Consider the following 24,498-nt stretch of genomic DNA (forward strand, 5'->3'; position numbering starts at 1 on the left):
CTCAGTTTTCAAATGAGTAAAATTTAATTGAGACTATTCCATATTCAGTGAAGGAGCAGAAGAATCAGGATGCAAACTCTGTACACAGTGAAACTTCCCAGAAGTGAAGTATGGGAGTAGAATGACTCTGGGGTTTTGAATGTTTTTTCATTTGAACCAGAAAGTAAGTATTTTCTGATTGTGTGGCCACCAGGGCAGCGACCATCCCCCTGTATTCAGCACTGGTGAGGCCATCCCTCAAATCCTGTGTTCAGTTTTGGACCCCTCGCAACAAGAGGGACAGTGAGGACCTAGAGTGAGTCCAGAGAAGGGCAACAGAGCTGGTGAAGGGTCAGGAGCACAAGTCTGATGAGGAGCAGCTGATGCAGCTGAGGTTGACCAGTCTGGAGAAAAGGAGACTGAGGGGACTCTTTATTGCTCTCTACAACTATTTAAAAGGAGGGGACGGCAAGGTGATCAGCCTTTTCTCCCAAGCAGCAAGCTGTAGCTGGGGAGAAAATGTCCTCTTCTTGCACCAGGGGAGATTTAGATTGAATATTAGGAATAAGTCCTTTATGGAAAGGGTTGTCAATTATTGAAACAGGCTGCCCAGGGTGGTGGAATCACCACCTCTGAAGATATTTCAGAGATGGGCAAATATGGTCCTTAGGGACAAGGTTTAGTGGTAGATCTGGCAGTGTTAGGCTAACAGATGGACTTGATGATCATGGAGGTGTTTTCCAACCCAAACAAATCTATAATTCCATGTCGTCTTTTTGAACATCACTGCCATTTGGCAAACAAATGTCTGTGTCACCAAAAACTGTGTCTCTGTTCTGCTCAGTGTGCTAATGCCCACCCCAAAAATGAGTGCTAAATGGCAAGCCACAATATTTGTACCATTTCTCACCAAGACCTGCCTTTATATAGTATTTGGCTGAGCACCAAAAAGGGAGGTAGGATTAATTATTAACTGGTAGAAAAGTAATAGCACTTTTTTCTAGACAGATATTATAGATTTCATACTCATGTTTTAGACCAGAGGGGAAAAGAATAAAAAGAGGAGCAGCAAAGAATAATAGTCAAATAGTAGAGCACCTCTGCATTCTGTGAATGGGATAGTGTTGTTTGAAAATGTGGGCCACAACATACAAGCAGACAGGGAGGTTTAAGGCTACTTCATATGGGGTTGAAACAGCATACCTTGGCAAAGCTCCATTTGGAAAAAGTACAGTAGCTGGTTGGTCCCTTGTGAAAGTATTGCACTGGTACCTATTTGGACACAGAGGTATTTGCTCTGAGACACCTTGTGACACATATGAACTTCCTTAGAGGTCCTCCAGCTGCGACCAGGGTTTTGGAGGCAGCAAGTCTTACAGCAGCCTGAAATAAGTATACATTCACTATAGGAGACAGCAGTTTGGGAGGAAATTTATCTAGACATCAGAACATCTTTGGTGAAAGATTAAGACTAATATTTAAACTAAATACTTACACACTTATATGGAAAACTGAAGATAATTTAATTTTCCTGTTTGCGTCTACACTCATGAAAAGAGACCAGTACATTAATCAAGCTTCATTTCCCACTGATCACCCAGAAGCTATGGCAAGACAGGCATTTTTATGAGCATTAGTATGTCTGAAATGATGTAGACCATAAGAGAGAAGTGAGAGGACTGGCAAATTACTATGGAGAGACTCTGAAGAAGGAGATTGAGCATACTTTGTAGAGACATATGGGAATCATGAGTACCCTTAACAAATACCTCTTTCTGTTTGGATTTCTGGTGGAGCATTTTAGCTCTCGTTTATTTGAAATCATTATATTGAATCATTCACACAGCCTCTGGCCTTCCAAAATAGCATATTTCTTTGAGACTAGGGACAGAAGAGGGGTTAGTTGGAGCTTTGGCTTCAATTTCTATGTTGATGCTTTGTGTATGCTTGTGCTTCCTGCTTTTCTGTAGTGCTGCAATTTCTCATTTTAGACTCATTGAAGGTATTTCTGACACCATTGTGCATGTCTCTCTTCAATTTGTGTGAGACATGATTATTACGTTAAAAACTTTGAAAGCTCCACTCATGCATCTGCTGAAGTAATCACTGCCTCTTCTGCATCACCTCTCTCAGACAGACACTTTCTGGGAAGTGGGTAAGTTGGATAAGACAGCTTTACTTTTCAAAAGATTTCTAGGACCATTCCTGTCCCACTTGCTAGGTTCTTTTTCTGTCAGTAGTGCTCCTGGCTTTAATTTGTCTACTGGAATGCTTCTTCCTTTTATCAAAGCAACAAGTTTGGTGCTCCTCTCTATCTATGAGTAGATGGTCTTCCTTACTGGAGCAGCTGCTGCTGATGGTCTTTATCCTAAGACCATGGTCTTTATTATAATATAGCACTTACTGATTCTTTCAGAATTTTTTGCTATAAAACCTGTCTAGTTGCATGATTGTGGGTAAGACTAGGTAAGAGTTTTTTAATTTAAAAAAAAAAAAAAGAAAAAAGCAAAAAAGGGGTATGTCATGGTGGCTCCCAGTAGTATTTTATATATTCTGTTACTGAATGTCCCAGCTCTCACCTGTGACATGAGATGCAAAATTGGCATGGGAGAATGAAACGTTTTGGCAGAGGTCCAGAGCTCAATCTTATGCCTGCTCTCATCTAGATGAGAAGCAGGCATGAGATTGAGCCTGACATGTAAAATCTTTGTCATAGAATCATAGAATCATTAAGATTGGACAAGACCTTCAAGATCATTGAGTCCAACCTTTATGATTAATGGTTGATAACCCTTGTCTTATAGTAAACAGTTTTGTGACTGTAGATTCAGGAATCTGTTCAGGAATAATTTTTGTCTCTAATTTATCAATGGATCGAGGCTGTTATTCTGTCCTGTGCTCTTTTTTATTTCTGCTGGTGAAAGGGTGGATAATAATCAACCCAGCCTACTTTCTTGAGTATTTCCAAAAGGCAGTAGTGCCCTTGGGGGCCAGATAGAGCAGCTTTACAGATTTCCAATATACCTACCAACACTGCACAGGAGCAGTGAGGAGATGTGATCAGGATGCTCATGGTTTGTTTGGTCCATTGAGATTTACTGCTAGGTAGAACTTCTGCATATTAGAACCAACTAAGCAAAAATATTAGGAACCAAAGATGTTTCTTTCAGCATCTCACTGGTGGATATCTAATGTACTTTTTCTATGCAGATATTCTTGGCCAAAATTGTCTATTTTGTCCCTCTCTTTTTCAGCCCAGTCCAGCATCAGAAACATGTCTAGGATGGAAACTATCAAAACTAAACCCAGAAATAATCAAGGTGAGGAAATGACATATCACATCCAATGCAAAACTGAAAATTCCACACAAGGGATTAAACCTGTAGGAGTAAATATTTACTATAACATTCATACCTGCAGCCACTGCCTCTCCCTGACTTGCTAATGCTTCTGAGTTGAGAATAGGAATTATTAAAATATAAGCTGTTTAAGAAATATTCTGCTAAATTCCACTGTGGAAGAACCACAAGCAAAAGTAGACGTGACGCAGAATGGGAGTTGGCCTGGATTACTAGGTGTAAACAAAAGCTGATGTATTTCAAAGTGCATAGCACCCTAACTTAATTTGTAATGGAAAAACTGAGAGATTATTATTAAATTGTCTTCTGTTGCCTTTCTCTGAATGAGGCCTTTTGTTTGGCTTGTCCTGGATGCAATAAAAAAGAAGACAAAAATCATTCCTCCCTCAGAGTTTCTACTTCCCCTGCATTATAGCTCTGAGTACATCGTGTCCTTTTGACTAATTTTTTCTTGTAGATGAAACTGCAGAGCTGCTGCTTTAAAATCTCTCTTTCCAGCCAATCTCTCACTTGTCACAATGTCCTGTCCCAGGGCACTGCTACTCTGACCCTCCATCCTGACTCCAAGGGCAGCTGTGTGCCTGCCAACTAGAAACCACTTCTCTGGATTCTCTTTGCAAGTCCAGGCCCCTGCTTGTCTCAGCCCTGCCTGACTGCAGAGATGAGGTTTTCTTTTTTCAGACCTTATGAAGTGTGAAGCACGATTTCAGCCACAAACGTTCATAAAACGCAAAGTGGGAACCAACAATGCAGCAGCAAGTTCCAGTGGCTGTGACCTCTGGCTGTCCTTGAATGTGCTAAATTGACTCACAAGAGTCATGAGCTCTTTTCTCATGGCTCTTGACCCTCTATAGCATCCATCTATGTGTATATCCAAGTTTTTTAACCACATACAATTGGTTAAAGGAAGTGCAGATTGCCTCTCTGGCTTTCCGGCAGCTAATCATCTTGATGTGGTGAGGGTCTGGAAATGGCACATTTGTTGATATACATGGCTTATCTTCAGTGGGCAGGTAAAATCCAGTCTTGCTTTTGTCTTCAACTTTGCACAGTAGCTAAAACCCGTCTGGCTTTTACAGATGCTTTAAGGCTGGTCTTGCCCTATTGTTAAATGTCTTTTCAGGCATCTGTTGTATTTATTCTCTTAAATAGGATGGAAAGACTCCCTGCCAGGAGCATGATGAATTACTGAAAAAAATAAAATGATGGCTATAGAGACATTACATAGCTTCTTAAATATAAAAAAGAAACTGGTGTCTCCATGCAAGTATATGTAAGATATTAATCAGCCTTTCTCTCTTATGAAAAGCATCATTTCATGCTAATATCTTGCTGTAACATCATTTCAAACATTTCAAACTTAATTCTATCATATTATTAAGTTTCACAAGACTGTGTGCAGAAAAAGAAAGATTAATTAAAACAAAAAAAAAATCCTGGAATCATTTTTCCTGCCTGTCAGTTAAAATCATAGCAATTTGTCATTTACACATTAAAACACCTATTTTTCCATAAAAATACATATTTCGATTCATGAAGTCTGCTGTTGAGAATTATGTAGGAAGGATCATTAGAGTTGCTCAGAATGTATGGACTCTAGCCAGAGACAACAAAACAGTCTGGCCTACTATAAATTCTGCAAGTACTCTTTTGTAAATCAAGTATAGAATTTGACAGATCAATTATTCAAACCACCTATAATTTTAATATGTTATTAAAAAAACCCCAAGTTCTTAACATGTAAAAATGAGATACATGTGTTTTGTGAGGAGATAGAACCCTAACCAGTTAATTGCATGCTTCAATTAAATATGCATTATTTTTAAATTCATAGAACTACCTGTCAGTTTTTCATGGGCTTAAGTGGTTTGAGTTTTTGGTTCTTTGCTCTATTTGGTTAATTCTGCTGCTGCATTCTCTCAGAGTAAGTTCTATATTCAAAAGCTCAGCTTGGCCTGCCAAATTAAAAAATCAATATAGAAATATTTTTCTTTTGGTTTATACAAAAAAGGACTTGTCTTTTTCATTATAATGGGAACTGAAAACAAAGGATATTTACAAAGCATTTCCTTTTAGAGGTCTTCTTTTTTAATTTAAAGAGAAATTAAGGTAAATTTTGTTACAGATTAGAAATAAATATAGTCCACAAAATCACCCCCTTCTTGCAGACCAGTGCAGGTACATGTCTGTAACTAAGGTGTTGGGGTTCCTTCCATTTAGTACTCTGCTTGAAGCCCTGCAAGGTCTGGCAGGCCAGGCTGGCTGCCCATGAGCACCACTAGGCACTTTCTCCATGCAGCCTAGACAGGCTATTGAATGTGGGAGGAGTATGAGGAAAGGCTGAGGGAATTGAGTTTGTTCAGCCTGGAGAAGAGAAGGCTTCATAGTGACCTAATTGCAACAATCCTGCACCTGAAGGGAGCCTTCAAGAAAGATGGAGAGGGGCTTTTTACAAAAGCATGTCGCTAGAGGATAGGGGGAATAAAGAGGGTGGGTTTAAATTAGATATTAGGAAGAAATCGTTTACTATGAAGGTGGTGAAGCACAGGAACAGATTACCCAGGGAGATGTGGATACCCTTTCCCTGGAAATGTCCAAGACCAACTTGGACAAGGCTTTGAGGAGCCTGGTCTAGTGGAGAGTGCCCCTGCCCATGGCAGGAGGGTTGGAACAAGATGTTCCTTAAGGTACCTTCCAACCCAGGCCATTCTATGATTCCATGATTACTTGCTACTAACTTTTTTTTTTTTTTTTTTTTTTTTAAGTTTGAACATTATGTTTTGTTTCATATGATCATGCACAGAAACATGTGCTGGTTTCTTCAAGTGGGAATTCAGGATCTAATAGGGATTTCTGGGAAATATTTTTTGTCTGAGACTATAAGAGCACTGTTGGTGTTTCTCTCAGTTTATTCCAATGGATAAACCTTAATTCTATCTCATCTGTGGTCCTTCTATGCATTTATGTTGCTTTCTTAGGCTTCCCCCCCCACCACCCCCACCCCAAACCAAATTTCATATTGATTAGATTTGGCTTTGTGGAAAAATTACTCACAGTGTGTCTTTTTTCCTGTTTCATCACATTTTTCTATAATTTACTTTGAAGTAAAGAGTTAAATAGTTGTTTTCTTCATACACATTACTAAGCTTTTAGATGTGAATATAAATAAAAACCTTTTTAACAGTACCTTTTATTTTCCATCTTGCCCGTTTTATAGGTTTATGACACAGGATGATTCCTGTCATTAGTAAATAGGATGAATCAAGCTGCTTGATATTCAAAGTCCTTTTCCCAGTGCAGCACACACAAAATGCAAACAAATGTTTTCTATTATGGGTAGTGTTTTTTAAATTTCCTCCTAGGGGACTGTGTGAAGTGGAATTTCACCAATGGACAAAGGAGAAGAAACCAGGACAGGACCTAGATAGTAAGATGCCATATCAGCTTGTGTTGCTGTGCAAAATTCTCAGTCATTTTGTTGCTCCAGTGGCATTTAGGACACATAGGTCATCTTACTAAGAGCACGGAGAGGTATTGTTGGGAGACACAGATGTGACAAAGAGCAAAATAGTAGTAATATTATCTTCTTTTTGGTTAGGCCACTTTGAACTATTTATTTTGGGACAAGAAAGGCAGAATTAATTTGTATGTCCAACAAGGTTGTGAAAACTTTGAAAGCTTTTTGAAGAAAATTTATTGTTGCAAAGCCAAGCTGTGGTTGACTTAAGTGGGAGAGGTCATTGTGGGACCGTGGAATGAAAGGAGAAGAAATAAAAAGAATAATTAAGAAGTTTCCTAGTTACTCCCCGAATTTATGTTTTAACATAAGAAATTGAAAACAAAGCTTATAGTAATTCTGAAAACCAAATAGCCCCAATGGAAATGTTCTTCATGTCTGCAATCACTGCTGAGGCAGAGACCAGCCCTGGTGGGAGCTGTGCTGCCATAAGGAGCAGCTGTGCAGCCACTCAGCCTGGGCTGCTCCCTGCCTTGGCTGTGCTGGCTGCCAAGGTGAACTCTGAGCCTCTGCACAATGCAGCAGTGGGACTTGAAGGTATAATGACCTCCAGATTTCTCTGAGGAACAATAGTAAAAAATAGAGTTTCATAAAGTATATAAACCCAGAATAATAATCAGCCAGTCACTTCGTGCCCTTGGGCTTTCCTTTCCCAGAACATTCTGATTGTGTTGTTAGTCTGAAACCTTGATGGGCAAAGTGGTTGACTCATTCTTGTTTCCTTCACCTCTTCTTGAACTTTAGAAGGTGATGTCTTATTCTTCTGTAATATATGTCTGCTTGGCTTAAAAATACTTCCTGCAGTACAAAACAAAATGGTTTTATGTGTATTTTGGGCCATTTTGGACTTTATTTTTATTTCTATTTTCATTTTTAGTTTTAGTTTTATTTAATTGCTCAGTTCAGGATCTCCCTCATGACTCCCCACCCCATACAGACACATGAACATTAGTGGTTAGAAAATACTCAAATCATATACTTTTTGATTGCTTCTGGTTTTCAGAATTCAACTCCATAAATTTTATGTATCTTACTTTATTTGAATGTTCCCAAAGAGTTTCTGTTGGCATGCACAATTTTATAATGTTCCTGTTTGACTGAACTTGATCCCAATTCCCGACATTTTTTGTCATACTGGAGCTCTGCAATGAAGCAGAGAATAAGAGCTCTGATATTTTTTCAGCCCTCATGTGTGCTGCTGGAACTGCCAGGGCAGTTTCTGTCACTTGATAAAACTTGATACGAGTATTTTATGCCACTCTCAGAACTTCAGTGAATGTTTCTTTCAGAGGTGAGGTTCACATAAAATCAAGAGCTGTCCCATCACTTTCAGCCACCACATTTCCCTCAGACAGGCACAGACCTTTCTCTGCAGCATTAACATCTGTCAAGAATTTAGATTCAACTGGAGACACTACATGTGTGTACAATCATTGCAGCTTGATTGGTTATTACTTCTGACTGAACCAATTGTGTTCATGTTAATTGAAACTCCACATAGAGTCTGCACACTTCTAACAGCATTTCCCACTTCAGTCTAGGTGCTTATTCAGGCATCACTGCCTAGCAGGTTTTTTTCCTTCATCTTTTAGCTGACCCTGGTAAGATCTAAGCAAAATACTGTATTGTGCGTTCTATACAGAGGTCATAAACCCCTCTATGTTCAGTTATTTTTATTGAGTTAAATTTTTTGTTTAGTTAATACCTGTACAATTGATCTCCAGTCAGAAGCACCTCACTCTGTATCACTCAGGTGCAGTTTTGGTGTGAGATATCAGGGTCATATCAGATGTGCCTATATTATGGGAATTGCTACAGAATGCCATAAATTGAAGTGTATTTTTTCAGAGGAGTTAAATTCCATGTTTTTTTAAAACCAAAGTCCAGTAACTAGCAATAATATCTAGCTTCTCAGCTTGCACAGGCATTGAAGTTTCAAATATTGCATGCTGCTGTAGTAAGTCTTTAAGTACCAGCTACACCACGAGACAATAAAATACAACCAGTTTGCAATCAGCCCCTGTGAGAGGCTAAACAAATCCCGGTTTATTCACTCTTGAAGTTGTTCTGCTTTTGAAACCACTACCATCCTTTATTTCTTCTCTGAACAGGACATTCTTGTTTCCTTTTGTTCTGAATTTGTTTTTCTGATCTCAGGTATTAGTTTTTTTGTAAAAGGTATTTCCAACAAAACTTATCTTCCATGTTCTCTGACTTGGATATTTTCTGAAACAGTGGTTGAAGCAGCAGCACTTTTCCATGAGTTTTCAACATTTGACTTAATGTTAAACCTTTGCAGAAGCCTTACATCCCATTTATAGAGCATCAGATCCTATATCTGTACTATCTCAGCACTGTTACTTTGCAATGTGATGTATGACACCTGAAACTCTCATGGACTCCAGCCTGTATTAGTTTACTTGGATAAAGGTTCTCAAGATTATGAGCATTTTTTTGATTAATTCTGTGGTTGTTTCCATTATCTCTGTACAAAACTTCAGCTCATTCTGGACTGTCTCACTGGAAAGGCTTGCTCATCATGGTACCCTGAGCTGATTAAAACATCTCTACAGAAGTAAAAGGAAGGTTTTTTCCATGTCAGATTTGAGGAACTTCTTTGCAGACTAATATTGTTTTGTAGCAAAGGGTTTATTACAGTCTATGCATTGTAATAAGCTGCAACAGAAATATCATTTTATAAATAAACCCAAAGGCTATTGCACAATGCAGTTGAATCTACCCAGAATCAAAGCAAGTGTGATTACATTGTATGAGCTGGCATTTGAAAATCTGTGATGAAATTCGAAAAGGCTAATCTTGAGTCGCTATCTATCTACTTGAATTTTACTTTCATCCTGTACCAGAGTGACTGAGAAAATGAATTGGATGTGTGCTGACCAGTAATCCTGAAAATATCTTGCATCCAAACATCTTCTGTACTAGGAATGGACAAATCAGATAATTATTTGTAAATTAGTACACCTTCTCTCACTTCCTTCCAACAGGTAAAGTAGCTTTTAAAATACAGAACATTAAAAAAATTCCCACCTCTTTTTTTAACTACACAAGTCCAATTAAGGCTAAATAGATAAGAAAAAATAAGTTTGGGGTATTTTCAGTATCAGGAAGGGGAGGGGAGAGAAAATTGGTTTACCTTGCCAAGACTCACCTTTTTGATTGTCTTCAGGGTGACAAACCTCAAGTGTCTACTTCTTTTCTCCTTCTCTTTCCCCTACAGTATAAAATAGGACAGATACCTTATGGATACTGAGAACCCAAAGCAGGTTTGGTTGCTTATTGTTTGTCCTTCAGCAGATCCACCAGTTTCCAGCGACTCTTTCTTCATTCATTAGCCCTACAAGCATTTTAATTTGGGGATTTTGTTAAACAAATGACAAAAAGTGACAACCATTTTCCATAGGTTTTGTTTCACAGCTTAGGGGGCTGTGAAACCAATAACAGGGTTTGCTTTTCTCATGTGTGTGGTGACATGGGGTGGTTTAATACAATCTATTGATTTGACTTTTTTTTTATCAAGGTATCAGAGATGACATGTCTGTGACTCATTCCCACAACACTGTGACCGATGGGTGCATGCTGCAGTGTTGGGCTTTTTATATATTTTTATATATTTAGAATGCATTTGATGTTGAGGGTCCCCAGACCAGCAGAAATCATAAAGAAGAAAAGAAAAATTGCTGATATTTCTGATTAGTGGCTGAAAGTAAAATTAAATATGTTTCTGAACATGCACTGAAACACTTGAAGTCCAGAGAGATTATGGTTCTTGACATCTCTACCTTGAACATCCTGAAATCCACTTCTGCCTTCCTGCCACTGTTTTTGTTGGTATATTTCCCCCGTTTCATTCTCTCTGCAGAGATGATGTCCCTGTCCTCCACAGCTCTTCTCAGAAAATCTCTGTCTCTAGGAACACACCTGTCAGGAGAGTTGCTCTATCAAGGACTGACCATCCAGGACTTTGCTGAAGGTGTCTGCATGTCTAACCCTGCCATTGAAGAGTACATTATCATTCAGTTTTCAGTAGATTATTTAATAACCATGATTTTATTTTCACAGGTAGACTATGAGAGGTCCATTTAAAAGTAGGAGAGGGCTACAATGAGGTAGAAGAGGGTAGAACAGAGCAACAAAACTTCTGTTTGGTGTTATTATACAGAAGGCTTAAAATTATGCACATGAAGATGCAATCATAGATTTGCCAGACTTTTTTTAAAAACTCACATTCCTAGTGATAGTTCAACATCTGACTAGGATATAGATGTGATCAGGGAGACAGAATTTCAAATCAATTTTTGACAGAAACCAAGGGAAGAGACAAAAAATTGAGGAATCTGGACTACTGAGTGAAGAGTTCATGTATGTTTTTTAGAGTATAAATCAGTTGTCTTTCAAGGACACGACATAAAGGATTCATATTGCTCTGGTCCAAAGTGGTGACCAAGGCATGTCCTGGTGCCAAAGAAGTATAGTCTACATGTGAGAGTGCCGAGGTACTGATTAGGGAAGGAGTAGACTGAAAATTGGCTCAGACCAGAAGTATACAATCAGAAGGTTTGTGAATTAAACCTCCTTATAAACTGTAAAGAACTTAGCTACAAGCACCTGAATTGGAAAATATCTGGGTGTATGGCCTTCATGACTCATTGGCCAAATAGCAAAGACATGAAAAATGCCAGTATAATCCTAAAATACATCAAAAGAAGTATTTCTGGTAGAAGAAGGGTAATAGACATCAATATACATAGCTCTGCTCTCACCTCATTTGTAAATAACATTTTTTATTCAACTGTGAGAAGGACTACGAGAAACAATGAACCCATTTTTTAGGGGAAGCTTAGAGTGCTTTGGCTTAGATAGTATATTGAGAGCTAAAAGGGGATATGATTGTGAAAATAAATGAGACTAAACATCAGGTTATAATTTAACTGATGGACAATGTCACCACAGGAACAAATGGCTATGAAAAGTCCACCGATAGGTTAAGACTGGAAAACAGAAGCATAATGGTTTTAAACAATCTGTTTGCAACAGAAAAAAACCCCCAAACTCACAAAACCACACTATTAAACTTACAATGTAACTTGCTTAGCTGATGAAAAAGTGTAAGTAAAACAGTGCAAAGATGTTAGAGAATATCATTAGTGATGCAGTACTCTTTCAGTTCCTCTGCTCCTAAACATAGCAAAAGACATTTTTACCTGATAATAATGAACACTAGACTGAACTCATATTGCTGAAAGCTATAAAATTCTGAGGATATTAGGTGCTGCTCCCAGCAACCTGAAAAAAACATAAGAGTTGCTAAAAGTTAACTGTGCAGGTCTTGGTCATGAGTTACCCCCCAGTTCTGGGAAGGTCTCAGCTAGTGGGATCTCTGCAACTGCAGCAAGTCCTGGCTTATAGCAAGTCCTGCTGTGTATTCAGAGGCTGAGGCAGAGGCACAGGTACTGTCTGTTCCTTTGTTTTCAACCCTGTGTGCAGTGAGGAGAGAGGGAGCAACACATGGTTTGGAAAGTCTCAGTGGGAGCACTACACTGAGCAGTGCTGTTCCTAAACTATGATAACTTTTCAGTGAACAACATGAGTAATGTCTTATCTCTCTTTTCTCTCTCGTCCTTGTTGCTCTAGAAAAGCAATTTACTTATACAAGTGGATTGGGGGAGATTTGTTGTTTGTCTGGGAGTTTTTTCTCATTTAGTGGAAAGATTTTTGTTTTCCGCGTCTTTCCTTGACTCTGCCATTCTTAAGTTGCAAACAGATAATTTGTTCTTTCCTCCTCTTTTGTATGTAAGTGGTGGAGGAGGGATGTTTATTTCCTTATTCATCATCTATCTTTGGATGTCTGGCCCAACTAAAAATATCTTCAATTCTTACAGGTCTGCAATTAGACTTGGCAGCCCCACTGGTTTTTGATAGGTACAGTTCCCTGCCTAATGTTTAACTTCAGCAATAACTGCAGGAACTTCACTTCATGGCTTTGTTCTGCCTGCAGTAACTAATTGCAGGGGACATCATCTGTAGCTAACCACCTCTTTTATATACTTCTGCACTAATATCATGCCTGTCTTTTCTGTAGAATTAATGTTCCCAGTTTTATCAACTTTGATCTCATTTAAATCAATTTTCTGCTTTCTGTTTCATTTGGGTACAAATGGCACTCAGAATAAATACCCTTTCAAACATGATGTTGGACCATGGAGCACATGGCAAAATAATTCAAGTTGCAAGAGCTGTTTAAGTATCTAGAATTTCCACTCCAAAACTGTTTTCAGCATCTTCACTGGCTCTTATTTTCCCCAAACTGAGATGGAAAAAATTAAAATACTGGATTGGTTAGAGGAATGGAAACATCTAGAAAATGTTATGAGTCAGAACTGACCCTGCAATGTCTGATTTGGATTTACTGAGTCCAAAAGAGAGTCTCCTTTGTGTCTGGGTTTTGAAACTGGTTCTACATGCCTAGATTAATAAAATAAGTAATTCAGGGACTTTAGGCCAATTTCCCATTTCTACCAGCGAGACTACAGCACTTGCACTGACTAAAAACTCTTGGTGAGCTTTAATAACACAATGATGTTGAAAAAGACACAGATATTGCCAGAAAATAATGTATAGCTATAAATATGCGGTCTTTGCTTCACCGCAGGCAGGACCAGCAATAAAAAACATGTCCTGCTGGGCAGTGAACCCTGCTCTCCCAGCTTCCACACCCAGAGAAAATAAAAAACATATTTGGGCTGACCCATATCAATAAGGAAAATTATTCACACAGTAGATCTGGGGGGCAAAACCAGCCAGAAAATGAAAAGGGGTAGTGGGGATGTTCCCCACATTTGAGTTTTAGCTTTAGATCACTGCTTTCTTTTTCTTGTTAGAACTTTAACTGGGAATCTGTGAAAGTCTTAGTGTGATGAAATCAAATTTTTTGAGGAGAAACTCAGATATCTGCCTAGAGAAGGTAGTTTCTGATACCTAGGATGTCCTCATTTTTATCATTCATAAAGATTCATGTGAATTCATAAGAATTCACATGAACTGGTGGTTATAACCAATAAAAAAGATGTGTAAATATAAATACAATTTATTTATTGAGTTTTCATCATCTTGCTGAAAACAATATAGCCATGAATGCAAAAAATCATAGGAACCATAGCTATATATGACCATACAGCTTCACATAACCTTAGCTAATGGAGACCCTTCTCTGACTTTCAAGAAAATTCTTTTGAAAATATTTTTTTTCTGCTTTTCTTCATAGAAAAAGAAGCCCTCTGTGTTATAGAAATTTTTAATCAAAAGTAATTTTGTGATAAATTTAACAGATATTTCTGTCCTTCTCCAACCTATCTTACATCCCCAGTAGTAAAACCTCAGAGCGAGACACGCAATAAAACTTCCTAGAGGCCACCAGCTGGAGGATGCATTGGATTTCTTCTAAATAAAGTAGGTACTGTTGATGGGTCCACCTCTCTCTGAGTATTAATTTAAACTTGAAATGGATTACTAGCTCAAAGTTAACCTTAGTGTGGAACCCAGAAATTTGAGCTCAGGGGGGACTAATTGCCATCTGACTCCTTTGCTCTGCATGAATGTTTATATTTAAATACTTACTTGATTACCTGCTCTGTCCCTTTGGTCCCACAGATAGGGAGTTATCCTCAAAGAACAGGCTGGAGCTCACTGTAGTGGAAAAATCTCGGCATGTTTCTGACAGACACAAACACTGTCTTGTGTAAGAGGGAAAGTTTTATCTCTGAGCTGCTTGTTAAGAGCCAGGACACAGGAACCTGCTTAGTTCAGTAGGTTCCCCCATAACTGGGTCACACAAAAAGAAATAAAATCAGTAGGGTCTGAGCTGCCTGGTCTTTGGGCTCATTTCATACAAAAACAGATAATAGGTACTATCTTCCTGAGAATTTTGGGTCCTAACTGTAATTTACTCAGCAAAACAACTTGTTTGGCTAAATGGCTTCCAAAAAAGGCATATCATCTGATGTGGATATACCAAGAGATTATAGATCTGCTGCTCTTGTTAATGCACTGTTTGATTTGTCCTGTAAGAAAATTATTCATCAGCTTCACTGAAAATTCATTTTATTAAATTATATCAAAATCTATTTATTACTTGTACTTCTTCTACACTACACTGAAGAACTTACAATTTTTTAGTATTCTAAATTCTTTTGCATTTTCTTACTGTAGAATTATGTAACGAATACTTAAAATTGCTTTTTGGTTTCTCTTTGACAAATTTTAGAAGAACAACCTGTTTAGCTTTCTCTGCAAGAGCACTTTGCCAGCAGTCAGATCACTTTATCTATATTTTCTCCACCTTTCTCTGTTGCCTAGAGAAAATGACAGTGAGAAAATACGTAATAAGGAAATTGCACTTCCACCAAATTTTAAAAGACTTTTGAAGAGAAATACAGTTAAACCACCAAAAGAATGCTTGTTTTACACTTTGTGGTGACTAGTGAATGAATGGTCGAGTACTAAGCAGTTAGATCTCAGGCTTTATGCAGTTTTTCTATTGAAGCATTTATTTGTTTTTGCAAGCAATTAGTCTTGCTTCTTATTATGTATGTTTAGAAGTAAGTGGCAAAAATACACTACTGTGAATTCTTATCTCAATCAAAGCTAGCTCTTCAAATACTTAGGGAAAATGGTGTGACAATGCCTTGGTTTTAACAGTGTAAAATCCAATGAAAGTGGTTTAAAAGTCTGTACTATTCTATTCACGATATGAAAGTAATAGAGGCTTTTGTAACATTTCCAAAGAACAGAAATTGGCATCCTTTCCCATTCAAATGAAGATTGTAGTGTCTGTTTCATGTCAGATACAAAATAAAAGTTATTCTTTGTCACATGGTGCTCTAATGAAATGTAGTTGATAGGACAGCTATATAAACTTGGAGACCAACAGCCAGAAAGAGAGGTTGGCACATTCTGTGCTCTCCTTCTCCACTCACTTCCACTTGAAAGAAGCCAGACCTGCAGCAATGGGGACCTGGAGTGTGGGCCCCTCTGCTGATGAACAAACACCCTTTTAGACAAAAGCTGTAGGTACAGCTGCAGCTCCTGTGGCAAACAGAAAATCAGCAGGTCACATCCCGAGCTATAGTGCACCTCAGCAAAGCATCCTGCACCTTGGCAGTAGCCTGGGGGGCAGCCCTGTGGTGAAATCAGGTCTGCAGGGAGGAATGAGGCAATCCTGATACCAGGGACTAAGGAAAGCCCATTCCCCCTGCCTCTATGACCTCACCAGATCCTTTGAAACTGCAGAGAATACTTGCCAATACTTAGTGGCAGATTTCATTTCACAAAAACCTTGTGAGTTAATTCTGCTGTAAATATTTCTCCACCACATTGGAAAGATGTCACGAGCATTTGGCAATATTCATGACTTGCATATCCATCCCCTGCTCCTACCCGATCATTAAAAACACAGTTTTGCACTTCACACCCTACTGGGTGCTGACATTGTTACAACCTGATGCCCTTTCTGCTCAAGGAGTATGGTAGCTCGAGATCTAACTAGCCTGTGCCACTGAAAATCTAATTATGCTTATGCTTTTTCTTGCCAGTGCTGACAGCAAGGCGAAACCTTTGGCAGGTGTTTCATTTCCATAACTATCTGTGCACTGTGCTGTGTCTCCTCCTGTGAGCCCACACAGTACCTGCTTGTCTGATGACTGCAATGAGAGAGAGACTCACTGAGGGGCCTTCCCTGCCTTCTGTGATCGCTGCTGGGGAAATAAATAGCCTCATATATGGCAAGCTCACTTTCTGCTTGTTTGTGGATATAAGCATAGTTAGGGTTCTCTTGCAGACAGGAAGGAAAATTTGTAGTGCTGGAAGTAAACTTCTCTAGTGTCAGAGCTGACAGAGCAGGAAAAAAGAGAATGCTTCTAGGTGTACAGATATACTTTGAAGTGTGGGATTCCTTAGCATTATTTATAAGGAAAGGGTCAGACTTACAAAGGCTGATGTGAAGAGCACTTGTCTGTGAAGACTTCTAGCTGCTCATCCTAGCGCACATGACAGTACTGTAAATAAAACTGCAGCATGACATTTGATATTTCTGGGTTTCCTTGACCATTATGGGTGGGGTGGGGGGAGGAGGCAAGAAGGATGACAACACAGGTTGCTGAATTTCCTCTGTTTGCATTAAAAGGCCTGATAGTCAAAAAAACTGTGTGACTTAAAAAAATGTTGTGTGTTCTCTCATCAACAAATATTGTAGGGTTTACCTGTTTGCTCTGATTCTTTCTGGGAGAAGCAAGGGCAACCAGAGAATAGGGCAGGCATGGAAGCAGACAGGCAGGCAAATTTCCTAAGAACTTGAGTGGTTACAGCTTGCTCTGCAAGTGTAGCACAATGACAACCTATTTACACATTTAACAGATTCAGCCAATTTACCAATTACCAGGCAATGCCAAATGCATAGTTAGGGCTGCTTGGCAGCTGCTGTTTCAGTTGTCAATTGAAATCCATTAGTAAGTGCTGCCCTGGTACAAATGTGTGGAGAAGGATCAGCTGAAAGCACCATGGGATTTGACAGTCTTTTTGGCCCTTCCTCTTCCTTCTTAGTAGAATCTGCAACACAGCTGAGGCAAGCAGGTGGGCCTTGGGTGGTGAAACTCCCAAGGTGAAACAGACTGCAGAAACTCTCACAAGTTCGTTCTGCCCCAGGTAAGGACCCCACCTGGGTTGCTGCCACCAGCTGTGTGTCCACCCAGGCTCACAGGGAGATGGCTGTTCAGTAAAACTATATCAGGACACCACGAGCACAATAACCTTCCTGATAAACCCTCTCCCTAGCAAACCCTCCCTCCCCACACTGACTTGCTAGGAAGAAAGATGAGGAGTTCTGAGTGACAGAGCCATACTCGCATCAGCTGGTATCTGTTGCTGGTGATGTAAAGCTGTTGGTACCAGTTTTGAAGCCAGGACTGTCTTTTTTTTCTTCTATGATTGGCTTGCAGGCTCTCCTCTTATCCTTGCTTTCCTGTTCTTTTTTACTTTTGATGTTTCTCCTCTTTTTCTTTTATCCAAACCAGCTTCTGCACCCAGAATAAAAATTACTGGAGGGCTTAACCTGGGGAATTATGTTTCCTTTTCTTGCCTTTTCACGTAAGACTTATTCAGTTAAAGAAAACTTATAGCTGGTGGAAGGCATTTAACACAGGGGATTATTTCCAGGTACCTTTGCTGAGCTGTCCTTCAGTGATGGAAAACAAAAGTATCTCATTTTACAGCTGCTAAAGTTCTATGCTAAGTCAAACATGCTACGCTAAGTCAAGGAACAGTTCTGGATTTGCTGGGGTATGAAATTTATACACTCTGGCAAGAGAACTGCAGCTCTTGGGAGAAGCAGTAGCAGTCATAGCCCTTTGTACTGGGAAGCAATCTATTCCAGTGGGGTCTGATGTGCTCTCTCAGCACAAGCTCGTGGTGATACTGTCTCAGAGAAAAATAGACCCTCTCTATGCTTCTGCTCTTCAGCAAACAAGTAGGAAGTTTTTTGTTTTTTTTTTTTTTTCTTTCTTTCTTGTTGTTTTTGTTTGCTTGGTTTAAGTTTGGTTGTTTTCTTTTTTTTTAGTAACATGCTCTCTTGCATTTTGTTAGAACACTGATGTCAAACTCTTCTATTGCTGCAGGGGATAAGGGCTGAGGAAACAGTCTGCTATTTCTAAGCAGGCATAGTGAGTTCTTTCATGCTGTCGTTGGTAGTTTTTATAAAACATTTCAGAAAATTTGACAGCTAATAATAAACCTTAGAAATCTTATTTATAGAGCCAGTATAAAATTTTCCTCCATTGTGGGCTGATCACCTTGTCACTATGCTATGTACTGCCTGTCTTACAAAGCCACTCTTTGAATAAAAGGATTTCAAGTAATGCTAAAGCTCATGCCACAACCTGTTCTCATACTTACCCACCCTAATTTTTAGAAATACCTGTATTTTACAGTAGCAAATATTCTAGTTTCAGCAATGTGGCAATTGTTTTGTGTGCTGAATGTCCTCTGAAGTGCAGTGTGTCTCCTTTTGTGTTTAAGTCATTAATTCACATTTTTTCTTATTCTTGAAATCTAGTGATTAAATATGACCTCCCATTTCAATTTCATAAACTACTTTTGAAGTGTTTCTTTGAGTTACTGGAATTGTTTGGTCAGAAGCACCGTATAATACATTTCAAAGAGCTGGGAAAAGAAGCAGAAGATGGGAAGATGTGCTTAAAATTAGGCCTGTTTTTGTTTCCATAGCAATGTAATAACAAATCAAAACTCTCCACAGATATTATTCCAAATACCTTACCTTTTCAGTTTCTCAAGGACATAGACAGACCAACTACCATTCTTTTTCTTGTCAAATCCCAAAATGTGGGAATCAGGGAGTAGGAAAAATGCTCTTTTAGTGCTTCTTCTTTGTAGGTTTCTATTAGTAATTTAAAATATTTTATCACAAGTGACAGTTATATTTGTGTTTTGATTTAATTCCACAATTATAGCTGGCATAAACATGAAAAATTGTATTGCAATTAAGTAAAAGACAATAGAACCATGAAAGGAAACTGATCATATCTCAGCTACAAATTACAGGGAGCTGGGTAATGATTGCAGGCTATGTGCAATGCAGGTAGATCAGTCAGAAGGCACTAAAGAAATTCCATGGAACGTTGAAGTGCTGGCAAGGTCTATCACTTCAAACAAAACAGGACATCAGACACATCAGTGAAAACCTGATTATTCACCAAAGCCAGGGTCAAAAGGCAATAATCAGACAGAAGGTTAGGGAGAGACTGACAGTCTGGGAGACTGCTTGAAATGGGAACAGAATGTCAAGCAAGGCTTGCTGTTGTTCCAGCTCAGATGGTTGGAACAGTAGACCTGTCTTGACATAGAGTTAGAGACAAGCTGATGATGTGGCTCTCCAGCACAGGTCAGACTGGGCTCCAAAAGAGTATTCCACTTGGAATGACTTGCTCTCAGATCACTGTCTGTAGTAAAGTTATGTATTGGTGAAGAGATGGTTAGAAGTGGAGTTACTTGGAGTCTATGTTCTGTCACAGGAATACCTGCAGGATAACAGCCCTGCCATGATTCAAAGCCTTTGGCTAAACTTCAGAGCACCTTTTATTAGCCCAGCCTTTTTTTTCTGATTTGGTTTAGATGAGAATGCATCGTGCTAGTGAGTCAGCTTATTGTAATTAAAGCACCTGTAAGGTTGTAATTGCTTATCTCAGTGTGTTGAGCTGCTGTTCTCCAGTTACAAATGATTACTGAGTTGTCATCTGTACAGCCATTTGGGTTCTTTTAGTATGCTTAAAATTGGTCCTTTGACTTGATGGACAAATGTCAGTTTTCAGATCTTACAGTTCATTATTTCAGCTGACCTCATATAAACTAATAATCAACTAGCTCTCTGCAGCTGAGTCATCTTTAACTTTTCCTAATTCCCAGCAACCAGACATCAAAATGCATACTTCACAATCTCATGATAGAAATTGCTGTCTTTCTGACTCCAGTGGTGAAGTTGTATTTGCCATACATATCCTTTGCTTTTTCTTTTACCACATGCTGGTCCAATTAAACAATTGAGGTTGTAATGCTTTCAAAATTTGATTTTGGGTTTTCACACTGTATTTGTGCCAATTTAGGCTCTGTATGTGTATTACAACTGTGATGGTACTGAATCCACTGAACTGAATCTCTTGTGTTAATTCTTTTTTTACAGTGCATTTGAAAAGGATTTCTATCATCATTGAGACATGTGATGCAAGGGGATGGAGACTCAAACAGGTGAAGTTCATGTCCCACAGAGCTTGTGATCTAAATTTGTGGTAGGAAAGCTCTATTCCTGTTTCCTTTCAGAAAATGTGACAACAATGGTTCCCCAGGGACTGCTGTAGCTGATATATAAATTTTTCTTACCATTGGTCAGTCAGGGCTCTCTGTTGTTCCTTTATATATACACCAGTACAGAAAAGAATATAAAACTGCAGTTTAAAAAGTGGTTTTGTTCTGTGTTTTGTATACAATTTATTTAACTTAAAAAATCAATCAACCAACCAAACCCAAACAACAACAAAACAACCAACCAAACAAATGAAACCAGACCACAATGCACAAATGCATATTTTCCTGGAAAAATCTCTACCAAGGGGGCAAATCAATATAGCCCAGCAGAGTGACAACTTATCTAGCTACAATGTTCTCGGTGCTCTCATCATTGCACTAGAGTTCCTGAGAGAAGAGCTGTGAGCATTGTAGTGCAGAGTCCTGACCTCTTTTGAACTCATGTATGTGCTGCAAGTCTGCAACAGAAAACAAGGATCAGATAAAATTTGTAAAACATCATAAAGACAACACAAGCTTTCATTGCTCTGGGGATGGCAACATATTTTTTTTCTTTGGGGAAATAAAGAGAATGTTTATATGTGAGACAGAATATTTTGTTATTTAGTAAAAAGAAATTAAATCCATTAATAATATGAAGATTGGATTTTCAATTTTGCCAGTCTAGTGTTCAGACAGCACCTGTTCCTACCTGACTGTCATAAAGCCAAACCAAAAATAATTAGGAGTGGGAGTAGCAAAGGATGTGTATACAAATGAGTTTTGATTTTCTACACAATTTTTAACCTTTAAGATATACTAGCTGTATATTTCAAATCCTTCTTCACAACCATGTTACTTGGGCAGGAGATAGAGAAGCAAGAGGAACCTACTACTTCCCTCTTCTCCTCTGCCTTGAAGAAAAAAATTTCCAAAATCTGAGGCTTCTAACTATTGCACAGGTGCTTGGACTTTTTAAGCCATCTTCAACCTACAATGTACAGAAAGAGAGAAGTCCTTTGCTCACAGAGGCTGATTAACTAATTTTTTATCTCTTTGCCCAGATACTGATAGTGAAGGAATGTATCAGCAACCTGAGCAAGACAGCCTGAAAGTAATAACGTGCCTATTGAAATCCTCAAGTTATAATTAGATGCTGTACATAAAATTATATCCAATAGAAATAGACAAATATTTTTAAAGTGTTTCCTTTCTTGATGTCACCCATCTATTAAACTGACACTTTTCCTACTTTGAGGGAAATATTAATAGCACTGACTTCTGCCAGAGAAACAGAAAATGACAAATTTGTTCTTGATGCTTCATGGTTAAAAAAAGAGGCCAATAAAAAGTCTCTGTTAGACTGTTACAATATGAGTTGATCTTATCATTATTATTATGCTTAAAAATTACAGCTGGTGTTAGGCACTGAAATGAATGTTTTTCTTGCAAGTTTATCAACTAGATAACGGATTACTACTAAAACTATGAAGATGCCATCTTCACTCTTAAAAGAATAAAGGAATGAAGTTTTTTTTTAATGAAGTGATTTTTAGTAGTATTTTTAATTGTTATTTAGTAAATGACAGTAGATATTCTGAGTTTTAGCCATAAGACCCAGTAAAAAGATAATGCATGGTTTCAGAGCGGCACAAAGATCACTGCTGGATGTTCAGTGCAACAGCACCCTCTATGTCTGACAACTTCTAAATGCATCCCTCGCTCCAAGGTGCACTGTGCCAGGTGACAATGGCATTTCTCCTCATCTGTGGGCCTCTCAATCTGACCTTAATAGCTCAAGAAGATTAAAAGAAAATTATGTACTTAAGAGTAATTAATGACAAAGAACAGATTAAAAACGAGCAGGAGTTCATCACAAATCTTTGCACGCTATCCGTTTGTTTAGTAAAAACCCCCTATTTTGCTGGCAAAGGAACTGAGATGATTGCAATTCGTGCAGACTTTAGTGAAGGATTTGGTGTTGTATGTCATGAAAAGTTACTAATTTACAGAAAATAGAAATCACTGCAGCACGTGGACAAAGGAGACACAAGAGTGGGTTTTACTGAAATAAAAATAAAATTCTGGAAGACAGTTACTTGAGGAATTAACTGTGAACTGTAATTCGCAAAACAGAAGACTCGAGGCAAACGTAGTTCTAGGTTGTGAGAGACCTACTATTTCTGCAAAGATAAAGAGTGTTGAATTATACTGTTACAAAACATTGCTAAAATCTTCCCTGACATATAATATGCAATTATGGTCACTTATCTTTTTTAAAGTAACAGTGCAAAATCAGACTGAAACACTGAAATAAAATGTATAAAGGAAAAAGTGGAAAAATAGCAGACTTCTGTTTTAAGAGAGAAACAAAAATATCCTGTTGGAACTCAAAATGTCCCTCAGACATTTTTGGATGTTCCAGGCCCAGGTCAGAAGCATTTGAGACCCTGGCAGGCAGCTGGAAACAGCTCTGATATTGGATTTGAACCATGGAATGATTTACCAACCTTGCAGGAAGAACAAGAAGTCACAAAAGTTTAGATATTATAGTAGAAGTAGTCACAAAGTAAAGGGAAGAATTTTTGAGTGCTGTACAGGGGGGTTTTAGGTCTTGTACATGGGGTCAGAAGTTTTAAGATGGAGGGATTTGGGCCTGCCCTGTCCTCCCTCTCTCTTCTTCCTTACGTCCATGTTCTTGGTGATGTTGGCACTCACAGATTGGTTTAGAGTAGAAAGGCATCATTTAATATTGGTAATAAGCATTGGGGAAAAAACTATAAACACTTAACACGTAATGTACCATATAAAAGATAGCACCATCCCTGGTCAGGGGGAGAGATGAAGAAGATGGGAGTCAGAAAGGATGTCAGGGTGTGTGTGTGTGCCTCTGCCTGAGCTGCTGAGCAAACCACAGCAGCTCAAGAAGAAAATCTTTTAGATATCTTTTAGATAACTTGCAATAAACTACCTTGAGACCGAATGACTGAAGGCTTACTGAGCTTTTCTTTGAAAGCACAGGTTGGAGGAGAGACTTTTCCACCACACGGATCCACCCCTGATCTAGGGTGAGCTCTGGTAGTATCCTTGTTGTCTCAGGTTTGGTTTAGGTTTTTTGTTTTGTTTTGGGGTTTTTTTTTTTGTTTTGGTTTTCTTTGGGTTTTTTGGGTTTTTTTTTATTTCTTAATAAGAATCTTCAAAGTTTGCTGTCACATGAATGTGGGGAACTCAAATTAATTTTTGTTCCCTCTTAGTGAAGTTAGTGTTTCACTTACCCTGTTGTGATTTTGGTGAGGAAAATAATGAGTAAAGCCTCTTGGCCATAAAAACGTCAGAGAAGGCATGGAAGTTTTCAATTCTTATTTTTGGCCCACTGATTTTCTTACAGGTAATAGATGAGCCCTTCAAATAGAACAGCTGGAGCTGTTGACAGTGTTTTCTTCCCTGGTGATACCTTTACCATAAGTGGAGTTCTGCAAAAACGTTTTGGTTACAGCACTCTCTGTGAGTGAGCGATGCAGTGGCTACACATTTGATTTTTTTATTGTCTCCAAAACAGATGCATTTGCTCTTGGACTGAAGTAGCAAAAGCTGTCAGAAAGGCTTTTTCATTTTATTCAGAACTGGCTGTTGATGCTGTGAGTGGCTCTACTGCTGTAGAGTTGCCCCATTCCCTGGAGGGCAGAAATACAGAAGTTTCAAAGATCTGGCTATTGTTTAGAAGAACTACTGGCATATAATGTTGTGAGGGACTTTGGTAACGGTATTTATTTACCTATT

At 38.6% G+C, this 24,498-nt stretch overlaps 1 protein-coding gene across 1 annotated transcript in view; it reads left to right on the forward strand.

The window, feature by feature from the left end:
• Positions 1-20,942, forward strand: part of MC4R (melanocortin 4 receptor) — a 40,168-nt gene extending 19,226 nt beyond the window's left edge. Inside the window, exon 2 of the mRNA XM_072924069.1 lies at positions 20,618-20,942. Coding sequence (XP_072780170.1) covers positions 20,618-20,648 — 31 coding nt within the window. The 3' untranslated portion in view covers positions 20,649-20,942. The remainder of the gene's footprint in view (positions 1-20,617) is intronic.
• Positions 20,943-24,498: the final 3,556 nt, after the last annotated feature.

This window comes from Taeniopygia guttata, chromosome 2 (genome assembly GCF_048771995.1).
Source record: "Taeniopygia guttata chromosome 2, bTaeGut7.mat, whole genome shotgun sequence".
In the NCBI taxonomy this organism is placed as follows: domain Eukaryota; kingdom Metazoa; phylum Chordata; class Aves; order Passeriformes; family Estrildidae; genus Taeniopygia; species Taeniopygia guttata.